The sequence below is a fragment of the Ziziphus jujuba genome, chromosome 2 (assembly GCF_031755915.1).
Source record: "Ziziphus jujuba cultivar Dongzao chromosome 2, ASM3175591v1".
Classification (NCBI taxonomy): Eukaryota; Viridiplantae; Streptophyta; class Magnoliopsida; order Rosales; family Rhamnaceae; genus Ziziphus; species Ziziphus jujuba.
Genome location: NC_083380.1, coordinates 8,221,983 through 8,246,661, shown reverse-complemented (window position 1 = coordinate 8,246,661; position 24,679 = coordinate 8,221,983). Strand labels below are relative to the sequence as shown.

General features: G+C 33.2%; 4 protein-coding genes across 6 annotated transcripts; 2 read left to right on the top strand and 2 right to left on the bottom strand.

The window, feature by feature from the left end:
* LOC107418092 (ubiquitin-conjugating enzyme E2 27) lies at positions 1-2,568 on the bottom strand. The gene is made up of 5 exons (XM_016026763.4): positions 2,188-2,568; positions 1,628-1,676; positions 651-810; positions 341-430; positions 1-238 (listed from the first exon to the last, which is right to left on the bottom strand). The coding sequence occupies exons 1-5, from the start codon at positions 2,366-2,368 to the stop codon at positions 131-133; spliced, it is 588 nt and encodes a 195-aa protein (XP_015882249.1). The 5' UTR covers positions 2,369-2,568; the 3' UTR covers positions 1-130.
* Positions 2,569-5,570: 3,002 nt separating this feature from the next.
* Positions 5,571-11,110, top strand: LOC107418103 (uncharacterized). 3 transcript variants are annotated; one of them, XM_048473488.2, is made up of 7 exons: positions 5,572-6,113; positions 6,991-8,503; positions 8,637-8,888; positions 9,112-9,192; positions 9,885-9,975; positions 10,114-10,517; positions 10,663-10,848. In XM_048473488.2, exons 2-7 carry the CDS (start codon positions 7,232-7,234, stop codon positions 10,723-10,725), a joined length of 2,163 nt encoding a protein of 720 aa, XP_048329445.2. In that variant the 5' UTR covers positions 5,572-6,113; positions 6,991-7,231; the 3' UTR covers positions 10,726-10,848. The 3 variants fall into 3 exon arrangements, with proteins under 3 accessions (XP_048329444.2, XP_048329445.2, XP_015882262.3); XM_048473487.2 differs by having other exon boundaries at positions 5,571-6,113; positions 9,885-10,517; positions 10,663-10,850; XM_016026776.4 differs by lacking the exon at positions 10,663-10,848 and adding an exon at positions 10,873-11,110 and having other exon boundaries at positions 5,573-6,113; positions 9,885-10,517.
* Positions 11,111-15,098: 3,988 nt separating this feature from the next.
* On the top strand, positions 15,099-16,311 carry LOC107418095 (CASP-like protein 1F1). The gene is made up of 3 exons (XM_016026768.4): positions 15,099-15,455; positions 15,560-15,683; positions 15,831-16,311. The coding sequence occupies exons 1-3, from the start codon at positions 15,256-15,258 to the stop codon at positions 16,050-16,052; spliced, it is 546 nt and encodes a 181-aa protein (XP_015882254.1). The 5' UTR covers positions 15,099-15,255; the 3' UTR covers positions 16,053-16,311.
* Positions 16,312-21,060: 4,749 nt separating this feature from the next.
* LOC107418090 (uncharacterized) lies at positions 21,061-23,361 on the bottom strand. Its single transcript, XM_016026762.4, has one exon. It carries the CDS (start codon positions 23,108-23,110, stop codon positions 21,449-21,451), a length of 1,662 nt encoding a protein of 553 aa, XP_015882248.2. The 5' UTR covers positions 23,111-23,361; the 3' UTR covers positions 21,061-21,448.
* Positions 23,362-24,679: the final 1,318 nt, after the last annotated feature.

Here is a 24,679-nt window from a genome sequence, read left to right as displayed (position 1 = left end):
TAATAAAGAAAACCTTATATTTTATATTTAACCCTTTTGTGTCAGTATAATCCCCAACCTCTTAAGGTGGGTGGCACCATATAATTAACAAAAAAGGACTTAAAATCTTGTGGTAGTTGTTTTTCACCCTCTAACTGGAGCAAAGCTTTTCAAGAGCCAAGTTCTCGTCGCCACCAACAACCTCCAAAGTACTCCTTACCTGAGCCTCAGGGAATCCCATTTCTACAAGTTTTTGTACCTAAAAAGAGGAGAGATAATTTTGTTTGAAAAATATATTTGCTTGCACAAAGCAGAACTTAATTTCCAAAAAAACATGTTAAGAAAGAGCATTTTCACTTACCTTTTCCTCAACCCCGAGAGATGATATTTTGGCAAAACTTTCGGTCCAGTATCGAGCAGTGCCAACAAAGGTCTGATAGTCTCTAAGATACTGTTATGTCAACATAAAGCAACTAAGTAAGACCAAAAAAGAATACAAGATTTTTTTTTTTTTTGGGGGGGGGGGGGGTTGTGGTGGAAACGGTAGATGAAAAATTCAATGATCTTATAAGCATCAACATGTCCACAGAGTGCAACTACAACAACTAAATCACAGGACAAAACATATTTGTTCAAAAGAGAATCACAGGACAAAGATATTCAAATCAGACCTGTTGTGCCACAACAGCATCTTGAGGATCATCAGGTTGAGGAGCAGAGAGTAATGCCTGTACAGAAAGAAGAGCTGTCTTCAATGTGAGAGCTGGACTCCATTGATCCTTCAAAATGTCTAGGCAAATAGCTCCACTCTGACTGCTGATGTTAGGGTGCCTTCAACAGGTTATATACACCAGGAAATACAAGATTAATAACCTCAGAAACATATCTGACCATGCTTAATGAATAGACAACTGATCAATGGATTTTAAAATCTAAAACCGGTTGCCACCAAGTAATGATTAGTCAATCCATTCCATCGATGACTGCTCCAAGACACTAAGATCTCACCTGAAACTAAGTTTTATTATGGACCGATTATAAATCACAAGTATAATGCAGATTTTGGAAACTTTAGGTTTCACTGTAACATGCTAATCTTGCAAAGGAAAGAAGAAATGAAAAATGAAGCAGGTTGAGGAACAGCAACATGCATTACAGCTACAACGTATGAATTTCAATACCATCCTGCCAAGAAGATTATGAATAAGAGAACAAATATTTCATTCAATGCATATGAAATTTCGTTGTTAGCAACCTGTACGATTGGTAGGTTTCCTCATGCCCAACAGACAGGAGCAGTCAGACACTCACTTTTGAGTAACAATTAGCTCATAACCATCGTGCTAAATGCAATGCCCACAAAAGAACTCAATAAACAAAAAAAAATTTTAACGATTTGAATTTGACATTCAATCTGATTTCCTACAGTATCCTTTAAATCTCAACTAATATTCTCATTTTATTACAACAGAGAGACTTTCTTGCATTCATCAGGTGATATTTTCCCTCTCAATTATTTATACATACAAATGGGTTATTTGCAAATACAAAGCATGATATAACTGGACTCCATTCCAGCAATTTATGTTCAACGAATCAATAAAACACACAAAAACACAAAAACAAAGACAAAGTAGAAATTCCCTACCAAACTTTGGTTGCAAACTGCATTTTAGGAGGCTCAAAAGGGTAACCATCTGCAAGGAGAAAACACGTAATTGAAAATCAAGTTAACACGGTCTTCTATTTGCTGCTTCTTCATCATAGAATAACAAACAACTAACTAAAACATAATAATGATTTAATTTGTGAAGTAATACCCAGTTTAAAGGTCAATTTCCTGCTTTCAAAGTACAAAAATCAACTATTAAGAGTACAGAATAAGATAAACGAAAAAACTACCTACCAAAAAATTTGCTTCTCAATAAATTAATGCATTTGAATTTCTTCATTTGAACCCCTAAAACTATTAAAAAGTCCACTAATTTACTGCAAATTAAACACAATAAAGTACCCAATTAAAACCTTGAAATACTTTCCACAACCCAATTCGTAAAAACGATAAGGGTTTTACTTTCTGCCATTCATACCAATTAACAAAAAAGACAACACCCAGATCACGTTCAAGCCCAGAAAAGAAAAAGGAATAATTTTTCAGCTGAAAAATCAAATAAGTACAAAACAAAGAAGCATATAAATTGAAAGGACCTGGGAGTGAAATATCAATCTGAAAAGTTCCACCCTCGTAGGGAGTGCCAACAGGACCAGGAATGGTTCCGATGAGACGGGCAAGAGAGCCATCGCTCTTTGGGCTCACTTTGATACCAGATTTCTCAACGTCTCTGCTGCATTCTTGAAGCTCTTTCTGTACCCGAGCGAAGTCTATCATCTTCAACCAAACAACAAATTTTTTGCTCCAAAACCCACAACACAGAAACAGAGAAAAGAGAAAAATACAAAACCCAATTGGATGATGAAGTGGGTGGAGAAAGAAAGATGAACAGTGAACCGAATGCAAACAATAAAGACCTTTGCTTTTTCTTTTTCCTCTCTCTCTCTCTCTCTCCCCAATTTGATGCTTTTCACTTTGCTTTTTTTATTTTATTTTTTCTTTTGTTTTTTTTCGCCCTTTGTTTTCCTTTTCAAAAAGAGTGTATGGTTTTTCCAAGCTAAAATGATAAAAAAACAAAACAATGTTATTTTGAAAACATTGTTTTAATTTAATAAAAAAAATTATTTTTTTATTTTTTAATTTAATATGTCAATTAAGATATTTTATTAAACTCGTTGCTATGAATAAGTGAGATATTGTTTGAATTAATATTAATATATCAATCCGGAAATGTATTTTCTAAGAAAAAAAAAATCATGGTGGAAAGAAAATGATGTCGCAACTATCAATTGACTTTATCTGACTTAGAAACTTCTCATACTATTAGGTGACATGTGTTATTTTCATAAATAAATAAAAAAAAAAAGGAGAAAACAAAAAATAATATCCATGAGTTAGTAAACTAAAAGTTTTTTTTTCTGATTCAAATTTTAAATTATAAATAATAATATATTTGATTAGTGTAGAGTGGTTAGAATTTAATCATTTATTGTGTGGCTAGAATATTCCTTTTAAGAACTCAGTTGAAATTTCCAGCCAAATAAAATAAGATTTCGTTGAAATACATGGTGATTATGAGACGTAGAGAAAATGTTTAGAATAAAATTCTGAAATTATTGATGACGAAACTCAATTTAATTATTATTATTTTTCTTTAGGAACAGTAAATTCATTCTGTACTTAATGACATCCTAAAAATACATTTGCAAAAACAAAACAATAATGTTCATAATTGCAATATATATATATATATGTATATAGAAATACATATATAGATAGAGAAATATTAATATTACAGAAATAGAATTTAAGAAGATAAAATAAATGTGAACAGGAAAAAGCAATTTAAGATGGGAATGGAAATTCTTTAAAAACTAAAAATAAGAAATAAAAAATGAAAAATGAAAGAGTAACATAATTAAAAGGTGTACAAAAACCCAGACCAATTGGTCACAATTACTAATATCTGGGCCGATTAATTGAGCCACAGGAAATCAATACTTGGGCATTAATAGGAGTTCTAATCCAATTTAAAGCCCAACCCAATAGAACTGCATCCCTAATTTGCAACCTTTTTTATTTTTTTATTTTTTGGGGCCAATAATTTATGTTTCAAACTTTATAATTCTATGGATTTGACCTTTGATTTTGAACCACAAGGTTCCTTCATTTTTCTCATTTTTCTCATTTTTTATATTTTATATTCAATCTATATAATTAAATAATGCATCATCAAAGAATCTAATTTGCACCAAATAGTACTCTAGAGTCCGGCCAATCAATGCATCATCAAAGAATCTAATTTGCACTAAATAGTACTCTAGAGTCCGGCCAATCAAACTTTTTTTTCTTAGTGCTTGGGAAAAAAAAAAAATAGTATAGGAGGACAATTAGCTAAACCTGTGACTGGTCCATTATCAAAGTAAGTAGTTTAAAAATAACAAGAAGATATGGTTTTTGACATGGATGAATATACTGCTAACTTTAAATCTTAGGGCACCAAAAACCCAATAGATTTAAAAGCATAAAGTAGATAGCAAATTTTGGGAAAATGTGAATTGATGATGGACCGGAAGGCACTGGTAATACATAGATATACCATAGAGATAGGCATGGGACGCATGTTGTCGGCAGCCTACTTAGCTTTATTGAATTAGTACCAAATTCTTCAAAAACAGGAATTTCAAGCATATATATGACAATTCACAAAATGGTTGGTTATACAGCAATAATGGTGGGTGAAAAAACATTAAAGTCAGGCTTTTCAAGTGGGAGAGATTTCAAAACGCACATCTATATGTCTTGGTGGAAGATGTATAATATATTATTTTCTAAAGTTATAAGATGCCTTAATTAAAGGGATAATCAACTTCAAATCATACAATGATTTGTATAGCGTTTAGAATTCCAACCCATAACTTACGTCCTCTAAGAAAAAATCTTGTGGCAAAACATCCCAAATAAAGTATTAAAAAAAAAATTCAAAAAAATATAAAAGTAAAGGTCATTGATGACCCTTTTATAAGGCTTGGGAACTTACTAGGTAAATTACTTTGAACATTTGTCCTATAAAGAATGAAGAAAATATATATATATATATATATATTTCAAACTTTAATTCAATAAAGCCGACATTGCTAGATACCTAGAATAGAAAAAGGAACAAAGCCATTGAATTTTATTTCACCCAAAAAAAAAAAAAAAAACCCATTGAAATATATAGAAAAGGAAAGGGTCTAAATTAATTGTAAAACCAGGCACGGCAACAACATGCATTGACCATACGCAATTTAAGAAAACCCACTACCACGCCAATTGCAATTGATGGCAACCCAAGTTGGGTCTAGTTTCTGAATCTAAGAAACAATTGGTTTTAGGCCTTCAGATCAATATTTATCTATTCTGTCCCATAAAAAAATAAATAATAATATCTTTATGCTCTTAGCTAGCTAGGACAAGTGGATGGTCTTTACAATTAACTTTTGTCCCATATCTGTAAAATAAAAAACCTATTTCCCTTTTTTTTTTTTTGTTTGGATAAGTCGGTCTTAAAAAAAATATTGGTATGTATTGGTAATAGAAATATATAGAACTCCACATTGCATTAAGATAATTGAAATTCACATTTAGCTGGGGAATAGTGATTAATACATGAGGGAAATAATTTTCATTTTTCTCAACTATATTTATTAATTTTCCTTGTTATGAGAGATAGGAAAGAAGAAAATTCAGTGTAAGAGGAAAATGAAAGGACAATGGACAATCAGCCATGCAACTGGGAATTTTCGTGTAAATGTGAATGCATATAGCAGAAATGCTCATTAGGTGGTACGTAACAGTGTTTTTGGTGAAAGTGAAGGGCATGTTATGGCAATTAAAAGTTTTGATGTAGACTCAACACGAAATAAATGAAAATGGAAAGAAATATTATATAAAAAAATTATAAATTTGAGAAGAAAAAAAACAGAAGCCACAACTTGAAGGCGTACAGAGCCAATGGTTTTGGGGTTTTTGGCAATAAAGAAAAAGGAGAAGAAAAAAAAAAAAACAAAACAAAACAAAAAAAAAAAAAATGGAAAAATGTGGTTTTCAATGTAGAAATAGAGGCAGCCAAGACAGCCAGAAAATTCTGGCTAAAGTAAGATGACCCACAAAATTTGTTTTCAATTTTGGGAGGCTTACAACAAAGCAAATCATCCATCAATACCCAGTACCCAACACCCATCACATCCACAGGGAGAGTTTTAGGAAAAAAAAAAAATTTTAAAAAAAGAGAGAGAGAAACAAGTATGGAAATGAGAGAAACCGCAAAGGGTACAGAAGAGACTGGAAGGAGAAGAAAAAAAGAAGAAAACTTTGGAATAACATAGAGATAAGAAAGACAAAGGGTTTGAGAGTTTTTTTCTTTTATGGGTTTTTGGATTTTTTTATCCAATTTTTGCTTAGTTTAATGCAAAGCAAGTATGAGCGTCGTGTATGATCAAATCCTAATTGTTATTATATGATCACAAGCTTTTTACCGGTGCGTGTTTATCAGGCTTTTAGACTTTATTTTTTGTTTCTGTCTATCTATCTGCTTATTAATTTAAAAATTTTAAGCTTTATCTGTGATAGTCAACTTATATCTTATCAAAATTTGGATTTTGATTTTCCACTTTTTTTGAAAAATTTCCATCTTGTTGGTTGCCGAGAGAGAGCTAAGGAAACAGAAAAAAGGAATGGAATTTCTGGGTTTATCCTCGTTCTATCTATTTTGGGCTTCTGGCAATTTATATTTCATATGTAAATTATTATGTTAGGCTCAACTAAGTTGAAGTTCTATTCCTTCTCGTTCATTTTGATGAAAAATCTAGCATAGGAAGAGATTTTTTTTTGTTGGCTTTTCATCGATTTTTGACAACCAATTAACTAGACCCATGTGCAAAATTCTAAGAGTTCTTTTAGATGGTACAGTATTCTTGTGGCTTGGAGCATCTTGAAGATGGGGAGTTAAGAAGGGCTTTTATCCTATCTGTTTGTTAAAAGTTGTGAAAGATTGTTTTTTGTTTGAGTATGTTTTAGAAATTGTTGCTGGTTTAACTATTCTTCTTGTTTGGAGTATTCTGTGCATTTTGCTCTACTGATCAAGTTTAAGACTTTAAACAGGGGAGGATTATCTGTCTTCTTAATTCTTTAAAGTGAGGAAACAAAAAATTATTATGGGGTTTTGAAAGGCATTGATCTTTCTTTTGGTTATTTTTTTCAATCTCTCTGTTCTATCTCATTTAGCTAACATTTCAACTATCGTGCACTGGCTTCCAGAAAACCAGAAGTGGTTAATTCTCTTTGTTTGGCTTCCTGGTTTCTGTTTGACTTCAATCATGTTATCTGATTAAAATGAGATCCAATGTCTTTGTTAGGTCGTACCCTCGACTCCAAATTGGATTTGGAATTTCTTCTTTCATTGGTGGAAGCCAGCGGCATGTTAAGGCTTGCTTCATAGCACTCATATGGCTAGGCAACTTGAACTTCATTTCATTATTGAGGGCATGGAAATGAAATTTTGAGCTCAGAGACCCAAAAAAAACCTGAGAAAAAGATAAAATCGAATAAAGGGAATCATCTTGAGATTTCAGAAGAACATTATACTCAGTTTGGAAGATGGGCTTGCCTCAAGTGTCCTCAAGCAGTATTGCTGAGGAAGTGGCAGTATCTTTGAGCACATTTGCACAAAATCCACCTAAAATTGCTGGTATGAGCAGCTGTGATTTAAGTGGCCTGCATGGAGGAAATCTTGGCAATCGCATGCAGGTGGATTTACCATGTTCTTCTTTTGGGGAGTTCCATCGGAAATCTATCACAGAGCTTCAAAAGGAGCCAGATTTCTTTAACACACATAAAGATGGTAGATCCAACATGCATCCATTGAAGATTAGTTCTATGGAACAAAACTGCTGGTTAACTCGGAAAACTGGACAGAATATTCATACACCTGTTCCTAGGATTATTGGTTTTGAATCTAGAGCATTAAATTCTGGTAATAAATTCGATGGAAATCAACATTCTTCAATTGCTGTTAGTGACATTGGTGATGCAGTTGAGGGCGGTGGGTCCCATGTCAGGAAGCGTCTGCTGTCCCCTTTGAATGGAATGCTTCTCCAAGACCAGTTCACTGGTGATTCTTTAGACATTAGTGGTGGCATTAATAAGGATGGTCTTTCAGGAGGTAATGACAGATTCAATGTTCCAGCACTACAAGAGAACAAGAAAGCTCATATTGGTGACTCAAATTATTTCACTATTCCAATCTGGCCTGCATCCTTCTCCCCAGAATGGAAGAATTCACCAAATGATAATTGTGGTGCAAGCTCCATCTTTTTCACTGATGGCCCTTTATATAAAACCAAGGAGTTGCAACCTCACCATGATTTTTTATCATCACCTGGCTTTCATTGCTCTGGAGAAATAATCAATAGACATCCCAAAACGGAAGCTATAACCATTCCTCTAAAGAAGGTGGCATCTCCTTCGCTGTCTTTGTCCCCACTTGGTCCAAAGCTACCTGAAAAAGTGAAATATATAGGAAAATGCACTGAAAATACTAAGTTAGATGATAATAATATAACATTAAAGGACATGGAGGAGTCACTTGATGGAACTGTCTCGGGCTCTTTATCTTACTGGAATGAGGAGCCTTTCAGGATTCCAAGTAAATCACCACAAGATCTTGATGTTTTGGAGAAAAAGTTGGACTTGTTTACTTCTGAGAGTAACAATGGCATGACTGAGCATTGGAGTCATTCTTTGAACTTTAACCCTCAAGGTTCCAAATTTGTGAGAACGCTAAGTGGACTGCCTGTTAGGAGGTCCTTGGTTGGTTCATTTGAGGAATCCCTGTTGTCTGGTCGGTTATTCTGTGGAAAAGTTAGTCAGGTTGGCTTTTTTATCTTCAGTTGTATTGTTTGTATAAATGTGCTGTTTTTATTCATAGTGGATTTATTGAGGTTCATATTTTAGCAATATCTTTCATAATTATGGTTCCCTGTTTGCAAATCTTCCTTTGCAGAGAATTGATGGTTTCCTTGCTGTTTTGAATGTCACTGGAGGAAATTTCTCACCCCGTTCACAAAAACTTCCATTTGCAGCGACCAGTGTAGATGGAGATAACTACTTACTTTATTACTCATCCATAGATCTTGCTGGGAACATGGAATCGAACAAGTTTAGAGGCTCTAAGATGAAGAGAAGCCTTAGCATTGATGAATCCCGATTAGAAAAGAGTCGCTTGCGTATACCTATGAAAGGATGCATACAACTGGTAATTGGCTTTTGGGCTTTCTATCCAGGCAGCATCTAATTGTTGGTTGTTTGTTTGTTAGGTAAAAGTGCAGATAAGCATTGCACAAGATGTTGCACAATCATGTTGTTACTGTTTATTAGTATGTCAGCTAATTCATGTATTCATAAGCACAGAAAAGTGCCTTCTTATGTTTGGACCAAAAATTGGTTGCCATATACTGATGGATTTAATTTCATGTCAGGTCCTCAGCAATCCAGAGAAGACACCTATACATACCTTCTTTTGTAATTATGATTTAAGCGACATGCCAGCTGGTACAAAGGTAGGTTGGAATTAAAAGGAATAATGTAGTCATTTTTGGATTATATCAGCATTTAATTTTTCTTTTTCTCATGATCAATATAATTAGATTTCTACTGGATTTTTGTGAGTTTGCATCACCTCATGTTGACAGTGATGGCTGTCTTTATTGGCAAGGAGATTGGATCCATTTTTCATAATATGTTTTGTTGAGCTTACTGTCTTTTCATTTGGTGAGTAATGTATTTCCATTCCTTGGAACTTTGAAAAAGAAGGTAACGCGGTTTTCATATGTTTGAAGCTGCATAGTTACGGCTGACAGGGCTGAACAGGTTGGAAAGGCCACGTTAGATTTGTATTGCTAGAGAGTTTCTGTAACAAATAATTATACCCTGTGATGCCTTAAAAGACTGCTAAAACTTTGTTTCTTTCAAATTGAATGCCTGTCTCATGTTAAGTTTAATGTGGATTGTTTAGACTGTTTTGGAATGTTTGAAGCTGCATCACGATAGAGTTTTTATGACACATCTTCATCATGGATCCCTTAAGCAATATCAAGATTTTCTTCTTCCTAATTTAATTCCTGTCTCATGTTGTGTTCTATATTGACGATTATTATTATTATTATTATTTTTGTTAACAGATTAAGTGCTTTTAGTTTCTAGTAAGTTCTTATGATGATGTTTCCCTCCACATTGTTCATGGAAATAACAGACATTTCTCCGCCAAAAGATCACTCTAGATTCTTCTGGATCTCCTACATCTGCAGCTGGAAATGGAAGACATGGAGACTCTAACGTAGAAGGTGATTCCAAGCCATCTTTGACCCTAAATACTAGTCATTCTTTGCCTTTTAGCTGTGATGATGTAGATTCAAATGGCTACAACGTTGCACAAAATAAAAAATCTACGAACCAGTGTATAAAAGCAACGGAAACTGCAGGTACTGACCATGTTGAATACGTTTTCAATGAATCGCAAAGGAAGGGAGAGAAAGGCATGCCGCCCTCTCACTATAGTGGATTGAATGGTCATGAATATGAAAAGACTGGCAAGGAGGATAACAGCATACTAAACAAATGCAACGAAAATGGAAGGAAGTCTGTAAATAGCCCTTCAAAGGCCAACAAGAATACAACGGGTGCTGGTGTTCTGCGTTATGCTCTTCATGTCCGCTTCTTCTGTCCTTTATCTAAGAAAAGTTCAAGGTCAATGCAAAGGAGCAAATCTAGCCCCTCTTCTGCACCAGCAAGGAATATGAACATTGAATGTGAACGCCGCTTCTACTTGTACAATGATTTGAGGGTAGTGTTCCCTCAACGTCATTCAGATTCCGATGAAGGCAAGGTAATATATATCATTGGATTTGTTTTCAAATTTCTCTTATTATGGTATTGCATGGTTTTGTCTAATATGCATTTTGGTCAGATAATCAGCTTCAAACTCTATTTTTTTTTTTTTTAAATCTCATTTTGCTCTTTGTGACTTTTAGCCTCAACCTGGCATAAACAAAATACAATATAAGGGACTCATGTTCCTCTTTTGTTCACTTTGAAAATGGTAAATTGCCAATTTCTTGTGGTTAAAAACTAGTAGTGGGATCCTAGTGTTCCAAGTTTCAAAGCCTTCTAGATGACGAGCTTCATACAAGCCGTGCACGCACAGTCTCTGACAACGTTTTCTTGCTTTTTATAATTTGCAGTTGCATGTGGAATATCATTTTCCTTCAGATCCAAAATACTTTGACATCAGCAACTAAAACTTGCCCAATTTGTTTTCCTTTCTAACAGGATAGTCATGTATATCTCTAGTCTCTCGTACATATTTATCATGTACATGTATCAGTTTCCCGTAATTATTGGGTTGATTTTGCCCTACATTAATTTGTAAATATTCTTTAATTTCTTAAAAATAAGTAGTTGATTTAAAATTTAATCTTACATGTAATGCATTCTTTAATTCTCTGACCTTCAGTTTTGTCACCTGGCCTTGTCTATTCTATAAGATAAATAAATAAATAACAATATATTGCACTGGGAATATAATATGGTAGTTGTTTATTACCAAAAATAAAAAATAAAAATCTAGTAGTTGTTTCAGAAACGTTTCTTTTAGAGATCTGATCAATCTTTAGGATCAAATATAGGAGATTTTGAGTGAACATATTAAACATATTAATCCCAGCTTTAAACGGGTATGGGGACAACAGAATTTCAAAGACTTTTTTTTTTTTTTTTTTTCCTTCGTAGTCATACTTTTATTCGCAATTAAAACATTTTTGGTCCTTGTTTTCAACACAGAGAAAACTTTATGGGATCTTAACACCTACTTTTATAGCACGTGTTAACCGTACAACGTATTTATTAGATAGACATATAGTAAATGTTTTTTTTTTTGAATAATATAATATATGTATGTCTATATTGTCTTCTTATGTGGAGTTAAATTTGTAGTTGCCTGCACGTGGAAAAATTATATATTTATATATATATATATATATAATGCATAATTGTTTTGATTTTTAAATTTTTATATATTTATATATATATATATATATATATATATATATATATTTATGAAAATTCTATGTTGAGGATGGTCCGTATGAGAATCGCAGTATTAGTGATGATTTTTTATAGTATTAATGACAGTTTTTTAAAAAATTATTATCAATATTATGAAAAATCGTCATCAATATTATGGTCCGCATGAGAACTGTTCGCACCATAAACAGACTGTATATATTTATACATGGTAACTAAAATGTTAATTGAAAGGGTGTCACAAGTCTCTTACTAAAAATTGAGATGTAGTTTTTAAAAGATCAAATTAGTATATTATATTTAATTTAAAATTATAAAATATTGAGAATATATTTGTGTAAAAAAGTATTAAATGGTTAGTCGGTACCTTTTTTAATTTAAAATTTTAATTGAAAATGATATTTTTAATATTTAATATTGGACACATGTTACCACTTAAGCGGGGAACATATCTTAACATTCTCTCTGAATTACAATTAATAATAACTTAAAAAGCATGGAATGGGATATTGCCATCAGCAAAGTTATTCCAATCGACCTTCTCTCAAGAAACAAAGGCATTATCCTCCCATCATCCCCATAAGATTTGATGCATGGACTGAGAAATTTGAGGCTTTTGTTCTTTTTAAGTAAAACAAGATTTGGGTCTTCATGCAAACATATGCACATGGATTGTAACTGCATGGTGGTATGTGCCATAAGTGTAGTGAGGCACAGCAATATTCTTCCATGTGTTAGTGCCTCTGTGTATCACTTGCTTATACTTTACACTCTGTTATGGAAAATGCCATAAAATAATAATAAGAAGAAGAAGAAAAAAACACATTAATTAAGCCACAAAAACTTATTTAATTTCTTATAACCGTATTCCTTTTGCCTGTTTCAATAAATATGGCTGATCAACCCCACATTTATTCCTTACTTTGTTAACTACTTATGTACTTTCTTTTGCCCTAATGGAGGACACTTTTAAGGCTTTTCTTTGTCCTTTTTTTTTTTTTTTTTTTGGTTGGATAATTAAAATCTGGGTTATTTTCATTAATATTTGCTGAATCAAGTAGATGAAACTCAATCCACAAACAACTTTATCAAATTTAGCATACAGTAGTTGAAACTTTCTCTCATCTTCAGTCTCACCACAAGGGAATTAGGAAACCATATGAAATATGAGAGTTCTCTGATCGCAGATACTTGAGAAAGATTGTTTGTTACTTAAAAGCAAGGTTAACATGGAACTTACTTTAGCCAAAAGAAAGACCCCAAAAAAAATAATAATAATAATAAAAATTTTTGTGAAATATTGTCAGCTAAATTGGCCTTTGATAGAAGAGAAAGAAAAGCCGATTGCGCAAGTGATATTATATTGACAGTTATATCAAACCATTTGTCAAAATGGGTTATATTTTCTAAATTGGTTTATATGGAAAATTACCAATATATGAGCTTGCTTTGTTGATAAACTATACAAGGAATTTATCACAATTAGGAATTCTATACTAGGAAGAAGTAAATTAGGTAATATAGCTAGGTGGTCCAACACTTTTTCAATTTGCACATAGCCAAATATAACACAAATTTCATGGACAAGAAATGCCCCCAACTTAGAAAAAATTGATGCAGAAAACTACACATATAATCAAAATCCAACTGACTCCATATTTTAAACACTTTCTAGGAATACAACTTGACAAAGAAAGGTCCCTAATTAACGAAAATTTTCATGTTTTATCAGTTGCTTAATTTCAGCAAAAGTAATCTCATTTATATCATGACAAAGAGCATTTATACGAGTTTCAGAACAAAAAAAACAAGTCAAATGAGAGTTCGTTCTTATGGGTATTTTTTTAATATGTATATGGTCTGAGAGGCATATGGGTCTTTCACTGTAAATAAATAAATAAACCAGAAAAATAAAGACAATATAGTATAAATTGTGAGAAAGAGGGTTAAAAAATACGAAAGGAAGTAAGGATTGCTTGACAAAGACGGGTAGCTGAGAGAAAAAAGAGATTACTTTTATTAAATAAATGAAATAGTAGGGCCACCACGAGCTTTTAACTTCCAAAATACCAATCCAGTATTGGCCAAATGACCCTCTAAAAACGTGCCGTGTCAGCCTCTTTCTCACAAACAAAACCATCCCCAAAATCACTCTTCTTTTATCTCTCAATCTTTAGAGGAAAAAGAAGTAAAAGAGAGTATTTACATGGGTTCGACCAATCTAATGAAAAGGAAATTAAAAGTATGGCAATGCTAGATTTGGAAGGTGACTTTTGAGTAAGCAGAGGAGAAAGTGTGGATTCATGGTCCACACAGAAGCCATAAATTTAAAAACATGGCATTTGAACTTTTGATGGTAAGGACTTTAGTAGAATTGATAAGATGGAAGTAAGAGTGATAAATGTGTTATGGGTTTAAAGACTAAGTTGGACATTAAATGAATGTCATGACTGAATAAGAGGTACATTTTAAAGTTTTGGATTTAATGATTAGATGGAAGACGAAAAAATAAATTAATAATACTGATGTAATGTAATAAGTTAATAGTGCTACTTTTCTATTGAAATGTAATATAATCCACTCCATGGCATAAGAACTTTCTTTTCCAATATTAAAAATATGTAAACTCAAATTCTAAATTCAGAATTATTATTAAAAAAAAAATAGTAATTTTGCTATTGAATTGTTCCAAAACTGGCATCAACAATTAATATGCCAAACAAAAAAAAAAAAGGAGGGAGAAAAATTGTCATTTTACCTACAACCATTGGAAATTGAAGGAATTCAGAAGGGTCTATTAAATTGGATTTTGTTCGTCTTTGTTTTACACTAATGAAATGTTCATACAGTTTTCTTACATTTGGCATAGGAAGTTAAACAATTCAGAACCCTAAGGAACAATCAGTTACAACTTCTTTATTTCATCCCAAATAAAAAAAAGGAAAAAAAAAAAATTACAACTTATTTTTTATCTCAAATTAAAAATATATATACATTGTATTAGAGATTCTCATTTTTCATGACTTAAACTCGTATTTTCATAGACACAAATAAAAGTGATTTACCATTGAAGCTATATGCTTCATCTTAATCGACCCGATTATGAAGCCAATTTAGATGAAAATCACCGAAAGTCAATCCACCTAATCGTGTACAGTTTCTTGATTTGTACTTAACAATAGATCATGCATATCCAACGTCCCAAAGAAAAAACTTTATCCTGTGTCTATTTCATATACTTGATTAGTAATAAATTTTATTTTATTTTTGGTCTTTCCTTTTTTTCTTTTTATTTGTTTCCTTTTAACTCAAATTCAATCGTGCCCTTAAAAGTATTCACATTACTTTTGTTCTTCTATAAATGCTCCCTCATTACTTCACACTCTTTCTCTCTATCTATCCGTTTCGTTTTGCTTCGGCTTCTTTATCCATCTCTCTCCACTGTTTTCTCAACTCTGTTTTTTCCTCTGTTTTCTTAAGCTTTTGTTTTCTGAGTTTTTTTTTTCTTTTCTTTTTGTTTTTTCTTCCAAAGATCTCTGGCAATGTCGACCATAGAATCTAAATTCGAGCAAAACCCACCTCTTAAAACCGAGAAAATTTTTCTTGGATTCCAAATTTGCGTGAGAATTTTGGCCACTGCCTCTACATTGGTTGCAACATGGATGGTTCTCACTAGCAAACAGTCTACAGAGATCATTGGCATGAAATTCGATGCCCGATACAGCTATTCCCCTGCTTACAAGTAAAGATCAAACTGACCCACCAATTTTTTTTAATTAAAAAAAAAAAACTTAAAAAAATTTTCATCCTAGTTCTGTTTAATCAAACTCTTATTTTACATTTCAGGTTCTTCGCTGTGGCAAACGCCATTGCTTGTGTGTTTTCTGTGCTGTCTTTGTTTCTTGTTTTCCTTCTCAAACGTCAATGCTCCAACCCTGCCAACTACTTCTTCCTGTTCCTTCATGATTTGGTATGCTTCTTTTTCTGGTGCTTCCCTTTTCCTTTTCTTTTTCCAAGGAAAATAGTTAAACCTTATGCTTGATCTTTTATGTTATGATTGTGATTATAACTTTGTATTTAATGGTTTTTTTTTTTTTTTTTTTTTTTTGACATGTAGTTCATGGCGTTACTAGTTCTCGCTGGATGTGCAGCCGCAACAGCAATAGGGTACGTGGGGAAGCATGGGAATGACCATTCGGGTTGGCAGCCAATTTGTGATCACTTTGGCAAATTCTGTAAAAGAATCACAAATTCTGTGATATTGTCTTACTTGGCTGTCTTTTTCTTGCTCATGCTCACCATCTCTTCTGCAAGCAAATCTAGACAGATTCAGGTTTAGACTTTAAGATCATACCCATTTCATCTTCATATATAATAACAACAAGAAGGACCAGTAGATGATAATGGAATATATCTATCTATCTATCTTTTGCATAGGCTCTGTTGTATTTTTGTGCAAATTATGTATCTGCTATTGTATCGTTTGGTTTTTTAGGCAAAACTTAGCAACAGCTTTGTTTTTAAGTAGCAAATGAAACTACAGATTGAAAGTTGTAAAACTTTTATACTTCTGTTTAGTTCAATTTTATTTGGATCAATATCGGTTAACTAAAAATAAAAATCGATTTCCTAAGGAAAAAACAACTTACCCTTTTACCTGCTAGTGGCACCGATTCAAATTTAGACAATGCAGTAGAACAAATTAGCTACAAATTGTCTTTAGTAGCAAATGAAAGACTTTGGTTTGGTTTTAATTTTATGTCCTTTCTACTTTATGTAATGGATCAATATTGGCTAACTAAATCGATTATCTTATCTGGCCTAATCTTAATCTTAATGGTTTAGATTGAATGAAATTTATTGGGTTAATTATTTTTTAATTGTGTTTTTATCACCCCAAAAAAAAAAAAAAAAAAAGACTAAAATTCTGAAAAAAAGAAAAAGAGAATAATAGAAAGTTATTATGATACCAACCAAAAAGAGAATTGAGCATATCAGACCAAAAAAATTATTAAACATATAACAGATGATAAAGAAACATAGGTTTGAAAGCACATCTCCTTTATTATATATGAATTTGTGATTAGTTGAAATATGACATATCGAACACATAACTCATTATATACAGGCCTCAAACTTATAGATTGAGTATAATAAATGGAACAACTTTTTGAAACAAACAAATACTGTTACTTTGACACAATATTAATAGCCATTTTCAATTAGGTAATGGTTTAACTTTAAATCTAACCCTCGAATGGTCTAAATGCTGATCTGAATGACAACTGACTTCTAATCCATTAATGGTATGAATGAATGGAGGTGTCTAATGGTATGAATGATTAATGTGTACTGACTTCTAATCCAAAACCCATTAGAAACCCTAATGGTATGAATGAATGTAGGTGTGTAATGGTATGAATGAATGTATGTGTGTAATGGTATGAATGAATGTGTGTTGATGGAGAAGATGCGAACCAACGGCAGGATGTCAGGCTGGATGATGACAATCGTAACCTACCAATTCAAGTTCCGATATTTTTGAAAAAAAAAAAAAACAACTAAAAAACTCAACTAAAAATTCAATTTTGTCGTGATTTCAAAACAACCAAAAAAACCTACTAAAAATTCAATTTTGTTGTGATTGAATAACATATAGTAAATTATGGAAAATAAAAAATCAATAAAATTTGTAAAATCATATAAACTTGTTTTAAACATAGTAACTCAACAGTAAACTCATAGATGTGCAATTTCAAGGACAAACTTAGCCTATTAATTATCTTCAGTCACTGATGATCAACACCATAAACTTAAACTTATAAATGCAAACCCATTTGGCAAATTCTGTAAGAGAATCTTGGCAAATTCTGTAAGAGAATCAGAAATTCTGTGATATTGTCTTACTTGATGTCTTTTTCTTGCTCATGCTCACCATCTGCAAGCAAATCTAGACAGATTCAAGTTTAGACTTTTAGATTATACCCACTTCATCTTCATATATAATAACAACAACTAGGACTAGAAGATAATAATGGAATATAACTATCTATCTAGCTTTGCAAAAACTCTCTTGTATCTGCTGGTGTATCGGTTCGGGTTTAGGCAAAATTTAGCAACAAATTTGTTTTTTAGTAGCAAATGAAACTGTAAATTAAAAGTGGTAGAACTTTTAGATTTTTATTTAGTTAAGTTTTAATTTGGATCAATATTGGTTAACTAAAAATCGATTTCGAGAAGGGGGGGGGGGGGGGGGTGTGGGGGGGGGAGAACATCAACGACTTACCCTTTTACCTGCCAGTTGCACCGATTCAATTTCAGGCAATGCAGTAGAACAAATTAGCTACAAATTGTTTTAGTAGCAGATGAAACTATAAATAAATGGAAATTTAATTTTGGACTTTGGTTTTTAATTTATTTCCTTTCTATTTAATGTAATCGATCAATAATGGTTAACCAAAAAACAAAAAAAAATCGATTATTTTATCTGGTCTAATTTTGATCTTAATGGCTTGGATTGAATTAAATTGATCAGATTAATTGTTTTTTAATTGTGTTTTATACAAAAACTAAAATTCTAAAAAAGGGGAAAAAATAAATAAATAAAAGACTAGAGTAGAAGCTTATTATAGTACCCACCAAAAAGGGAATTGAACATGTTAGACCAAAAAGAAGAAATTATGAAACATAGATTTTAAAGCAAATTTGCTTTATTATAGATGCACTTGTGATTTGTTGAAATATATTAACTGCCATTCGTCCAAATGAATTATTAGTTTTAAATTATCAGTCAAAATGACTTCTTCAACAGTAGACATATTTAATTCATAATTCATTATTTATAGCCCTAAACTTAGAATTGAGTGCCATAAAATGGAACAACTTTTTACTGTTTTGATAAGCAAACAAATTAAACGATCATGATTGTTACTTTGAGACCCTATGAATATTAATAAGATGATCAAACAAGGCATTTTCAATTTGAAAATGATGAACCCCATTTAACTCCAGAATGGCCTTGATCTAAAATCTAAAGGTCAAAATGTAGAAGTTGATGTGACCCCAATGGAAGCCAGTGTGAAACCAAAGTGAATCAGGCAACCAACTTACCGATGTACATGATGATAACCCTATAGATGTGAATTAAGGCAACCAATCCCGATTATACAGATATTTAAAAGAAAAAAAACTAACTAAAGATTTAAAAAATAAAGAAATCAACAAAATTTGTAAAATGAACTTAGCTAATATATTTAGACATGCAATTCCAACAACTAACTTGGCATATTAATAATCTTCAATCGCTATGATTGTCATAATTAACACCATAAACTTATAAATGCAAACCCATTTGAAGCAATACCTTCAAAGCCTATGTGAAGTCGAGTTTGTTACATGAAAAGTTTTAGGTCAATTTGATTTGAATTACACTCCTACTGCCTTTGCTTCTGTATATATAATATTTCATATTTGAATACTATGTTATGTTCACCATAGTTGGGCCTTATTTCCATTACTCTTATTAGTCTCCTTTTCTCTAAGATAGTGTTTAGATTTTGATGAATTTGCATGACTCCGGGTATTTTTGAACTAGTTTTGTGTAGACTAGTTATGATTTCGGCTGCAAATTGAGATATGACCCATGGCCAATTGACACTACCCCACTGAAGCATTAAGATTATATACAAAGGTAAAAGAAAATTAGAAAAGAAAAAAAAAATTGAAGTTGTTGGGGTTGACAAACAGTAAAATTTGGCTGCCGACCAGAATCTGCTTCGCTTTTGAGCCTGCACATGCATTATTAGCACAATCATTGGCATTATCAGTACTCCACAAGCCCCACATTTTCTTCTTTATTATAATTTCCTTCTTTCTGTCAGTAATTTTTCTTTTTTTTTTCTAAATGGAAAACAATAATGTAATAAAATAAAATGTTGGAAAAAAAAAAAAAAACATTCTCAAATTTATATAACGGACAGCCGTACATTTTCTTTTCTTTTTGTTTTTTTTTATTTTTTTTTATTTTTTTGGGTACATTTGGGCCCTCTGGGCCAGGGCTGAATTTGTACATGCTCTTTCATTGGTCATAACTCTGAACATCTTATCCCAGCCTCTATTCTCTGCCGAATGTCATCCATCCTCTATTTTTTACGAGAATCTATGGAAATTGGAAAATACATAGGCAGGTTACCACTTTTTGAAATCGTTGAAAAAGGGCTTAAAATCACGTTGTTCATATACTTTTTCATTTCCAGCATATCTGAGTTGTAACCCTGTGGAACTTTTTTCTGGAACCATTTGACTTATCTTTTACTAAAGGTTTTGATAAACTTTATTTCCTACATTCCCATTGAAACAAAAGGGTGTTGCTCAACTACATGGAGAAAAAAAAGCAAAGTTGAACATGGACAGCATAATCCTCAGTTTCATAAGGCTTATATAGCTGTCTTATTTTCATTTACAACTAAAGACAATGCAGCAGCCTAAAGTTGAGTTAGTTTACCAATCCTCCTCTTGGGCATAGGAAGACTCAAAAATATTATTTGTGTATGACTAGAAATATAACTTATAAGAAGAAACAGATTGGGGTAGGTCCTTGCCCGTTCAGGTAACTGCCAACAAGAATGCAATTTTGGGCAAGGCATGGAACAAAAGCACATGGTCAAGAACAAATGCACATGGTTCGGAACCCACATATCCAATTACATAATCAAAGGATATCTACTCTAGGATTAGCTAAAAATTATTGGAATACTAATCTATGCTGCTACATTTATGGCAAACCAACGACAAGTGAAATAGTTTAAGAACAACCACTAAAAGAAAGAGGATAGGTGGTGAATAGTTCTTCTTGAGTAGCCATCAACTAATAGTGTGGAGCATAGTAGATACTCAGGCAGTGACGCATATAATCTAGGACTGAGATTTGCACATGGTTTTTGGCCCACCCTTCATGTATATTAGTGACCACCCTATTACCAAACTAACTAAAAAATTATTGTTAAGCGTTGATTAACTACTTATAGGAGCTTAGTCAGAAAAGCAAGTTCAAAAAATGATCTGAAAATCAAGTTTCTTTTTCTTCTACTTATGATCCAAAATCGAAAGCTCTTAAGATAAGAGAATGAAGCAAAGATATGAGTAAGAAATTCGAGAAACTCATAACAAAAGCAAACAAGGCGATGTTAAGCATTTCACAGGGAGAGACCCCAGTTAAGTTCTCCAACATAGATTGAGAAGAAAATTATTGGAAGAAAAGCGTATCAAGAACTTATTCGTAACCAGAAAAAAGGAACAAGAAAAGAAAGCAACGCGTCTCGTAAAAAGTCAACAAGAAACGGCTAAAATGTTTAATCTTCATCAAAGGTCTGATACTTTGTCCATTCAATTCAATTCAATTTAGTGTACAACTTTAATATAAAGCTCACACAACAGGCAGCAATATCAAATACATTATTGGGGTTCCGGGTGGAAAAAAAACAGAGTCCAACCCAGTTGGATAACCAAACCTACACCATGTCTCTACATGTTTTGATAAAAATAAATAAATAAATAAAGCTAAACACATTTTCCTACAACAACAAACAACAACTATCAACAAGGAAGTTAAATTTTAAAAAAAAAAAAAAAATGCAAAAACGAAAACTAACCGTAAGCACAAATATTTTACATACAGATCAATAAATCATCTTCCTGTTCCTATACCATGGATGATTTGAAACTTTTTCTTCATTGTTAAAGTCTGGCAAAAACACCCCATATCTTACCACGACCGAGGCTTTCCAAGAGTTTCTTAGACCCCTCCACATCCGCCTCAACAAGTTTCTGCAAATAAGCACATGCACCTGAAGCAACCATCTGCTTCCTACACTTCTTTGAATGTACAAGCGAAGCCAATACCGAAACAGGGTATTTCTTATCCAAATTCTGAATCGAAGGGTCCAAAAGTTGAACAGCACATAATATCCCCTTTGCATCTTTTCGAAAAATCCTTCTATTACCAGTAAATAACATCAAATTGGACAATGCCTTCGCAGCTGATTCTTTTTCTTCAACAGCTTTACCGTCCAGCATTTTGATCAAAGAAGCAATGCATCCACATTCACCCATTTCCTTTCTCGTTTTCGTGCAGAATCCGAGCTCGTAAACTGCTCGAGCCGCTGCGATTCTCACCCCCAATACACCACAATTCAACACCCCTGCAATCCTCGTTACAAATCCATCAGAGACAAGAACTTCAGCAATGGGTTGTCGCGAAGCCAAGTGCCTCAACAGGTCTACAGCAACCTCAAGACTCCGAACAGAGGAAGCTGAGTCCCAGAAATTTTTCAAGCACTCAATCCCACCTTCTTTAGCAACCAAAAGCTTCAAATGGTCATCCTCACAAACCAAATTGCACAAACACCCAATTGCATTCTCTTGGGCCAACACAGTTCCCAAACCAGCAAGCCCCAAAAGAACAAAAACCCCATTTTCTTCTATGAAATTCTCTTTGTTTTCGGAAAAAGCAGCGAGATTTCTCAAAACCCCAGCCGCCGACGCTTGCGAACCGGGCGTACCGGAGTTGCAAATCTCTAACAGCGACGAAATCCCACCTCTGGACCCAATTGCCCTCGCGTTCTCTTTGGAAAAGCTGAGAGCTTGGAGGGCAATACAGGCTTTTTCCTTGGCGAATCCACTTCCGGAGTCAAGAACTCTGAGCAAATGGTTGAGAAGCAACAGACCTTCGGCGATCAAGACGTGCTTGCTGCTATCCACCATCGAAACCCTAGAAATCGCAGCGACGGTCTTCTCCTTCATCTCCGGCGAGCTCGAAGAATCCATCAACCGGACGAGCACCGGAACGATTCCCTGAGCGACGGCGATCATCACGTTCTTATCGTCTTCCTGGAGAAGCCCCAGCAGCGAATCCATCGCCGAGTTTCTAGCTTCGGCGCTCCCAATCTGCAACCTCGTTATCAAATTCCTCGACTCAGCCCGTACGGCCTCCCTCTTCGACGACGACGAGGAGCCGGAAACGGTGCCGTCTTGGAGAACTCCGCTCCTGATCAAGATCTCGGCGTCCTTCACGTGCTTGTCAAGCTTAGCCAGAACGGAGTCAACGTCGCTCTGAGTCCTGAGCTTGCCTTCCGATAAACTAGGGCTCTGACATTTCTTGGATAGCGAAACGGCGTCATGTAGGGTGAGGGAAACAGAACGGAGGAGCTCGAGAGACAGAGGGTTGGAAACAGAGGTGGGACAATCGGAAAAATCGGCGAGTTGAGTTTTGAGCTCGGCGAGCTTGTCATTGATCAAAGCCCATTTGCCTTTGAAGTTGGAAACGGTTGGTATTTCTTGGGAGAGAGAAGAGACCAGGTGGGTGGCGAGTGAGATTGGGTCGTTTTCCGGTACTTTCATGGCGGGGGACTAGCTATAGCTGTGTTTGTGTTTGTTTTCCAGCTGAGACAAAATTGGTAAAAAAAAAAAACAAAGAAAGAGAAAAAGAAAGAGAATTTTAGGTTATAGCTTTTGCTAGGGTTTAATCAGGAGAGGTCTATGCAATCTAATATTCTGTAATGGGAGAGAAAAGACAGAAGAAAAACGATGGGGGTTTGTGAAGCTGAGTAGGTTTTGTTGGGAAACTGTGGAGCATCAGTGTACCAGATTTACCATCTAATCTAATAATATTATTTCTTCTGTGAGCTGAGTCGTCAACTAGACCCACGCGCAATCCCACGGCGTGCTCACCGCGTACACTTTCATCTATTCGACACTTCAACATTAGTGTGAATGTAATTTTCTTTTTTCTTTTTTTTTGAATGGTGTGGATATAGTTGACCGTACCAATTTATGATTGTTATTGAAGAATAACGATGTTGTTGTTGTTTGTTTTTTTATTTAAAATAAATAAATAAATAATTAAATAAAATTATGTAATCATTTTGTTATTAGCTTTGTGGGAAAGTGGGAGTTGGTGTCATTATTTAGGAACCATTTTGGGGAATTCAATGGCAGCAATGTTTGGCAGTCTTTTCATCAATTATGTTATGTAATCCTTGAATGACTGACTTGCTGGCTTATTGGTAAAGTATTGTTTTTCTGTCGACATTCAGAATGGTTAGTAACTACCAATTAAATAACTAATGATGACAAGTCTTTTTTGGGTATTAATTGTTTATTGCTAGAGGATATTAAAAGGATGTTAGCAAGGATTGATGATTGTAATTGTTCTTTTGAGCATTAAGAAGCTTATAGAACTGGTCATGCATTAGTTCATTATGCTTTATCTTTGAACTTTTTTTGAATCATGGATTGAAAATGGTCCTAATTGATTATCTTCTATAATGAAGAATAATGATTTTTGGGTTTCTTATTAACTTATAGATTTTCCTTTCGAAATAAAAGTTAGTGATTATTTTTTTTTTAAATTTTTGATAAAATATTTAAGTTCATGATAATAAAAATAGTTTTGTCTTTTACAATAAATATTAAAATAATTTAAATACCAATTATATTTGAAATATAAAAAGTATTCCTTGAAGATTGAAAATTTATTTTAATCCAAAAAAAAAAAAGAAAAAAAAAGTGGAGGGATTGAAACAATAATTATAAAAGAAATGAATAACTTTACTACTAAATTATCTTAGGTGCATGGGTAAAATTACAAATTTTTTATTATTATATAATATTTACATGACTTGTTCAATTCGATCAGAACCATATGTAGTTTATTTCTTCTAAATGCAACCACTTAAATAAAATAAAATAAAAAAAGCAACCATTAAATGTGAATAGAATGCACTTTAAACGTTTACCAAATAGAAAAAATAAAAAACCACCGTGAATAGAATGCACTTTAAACCTTTACCCAATAGGAAAAATAAGAACCACTTTAATTAAAACAAAAAATAAATATTATATTATAAAAAATTTATATAATATGGACGATTTGCATGTGTATTGTATTCAAAATTGATATTTTTTAAA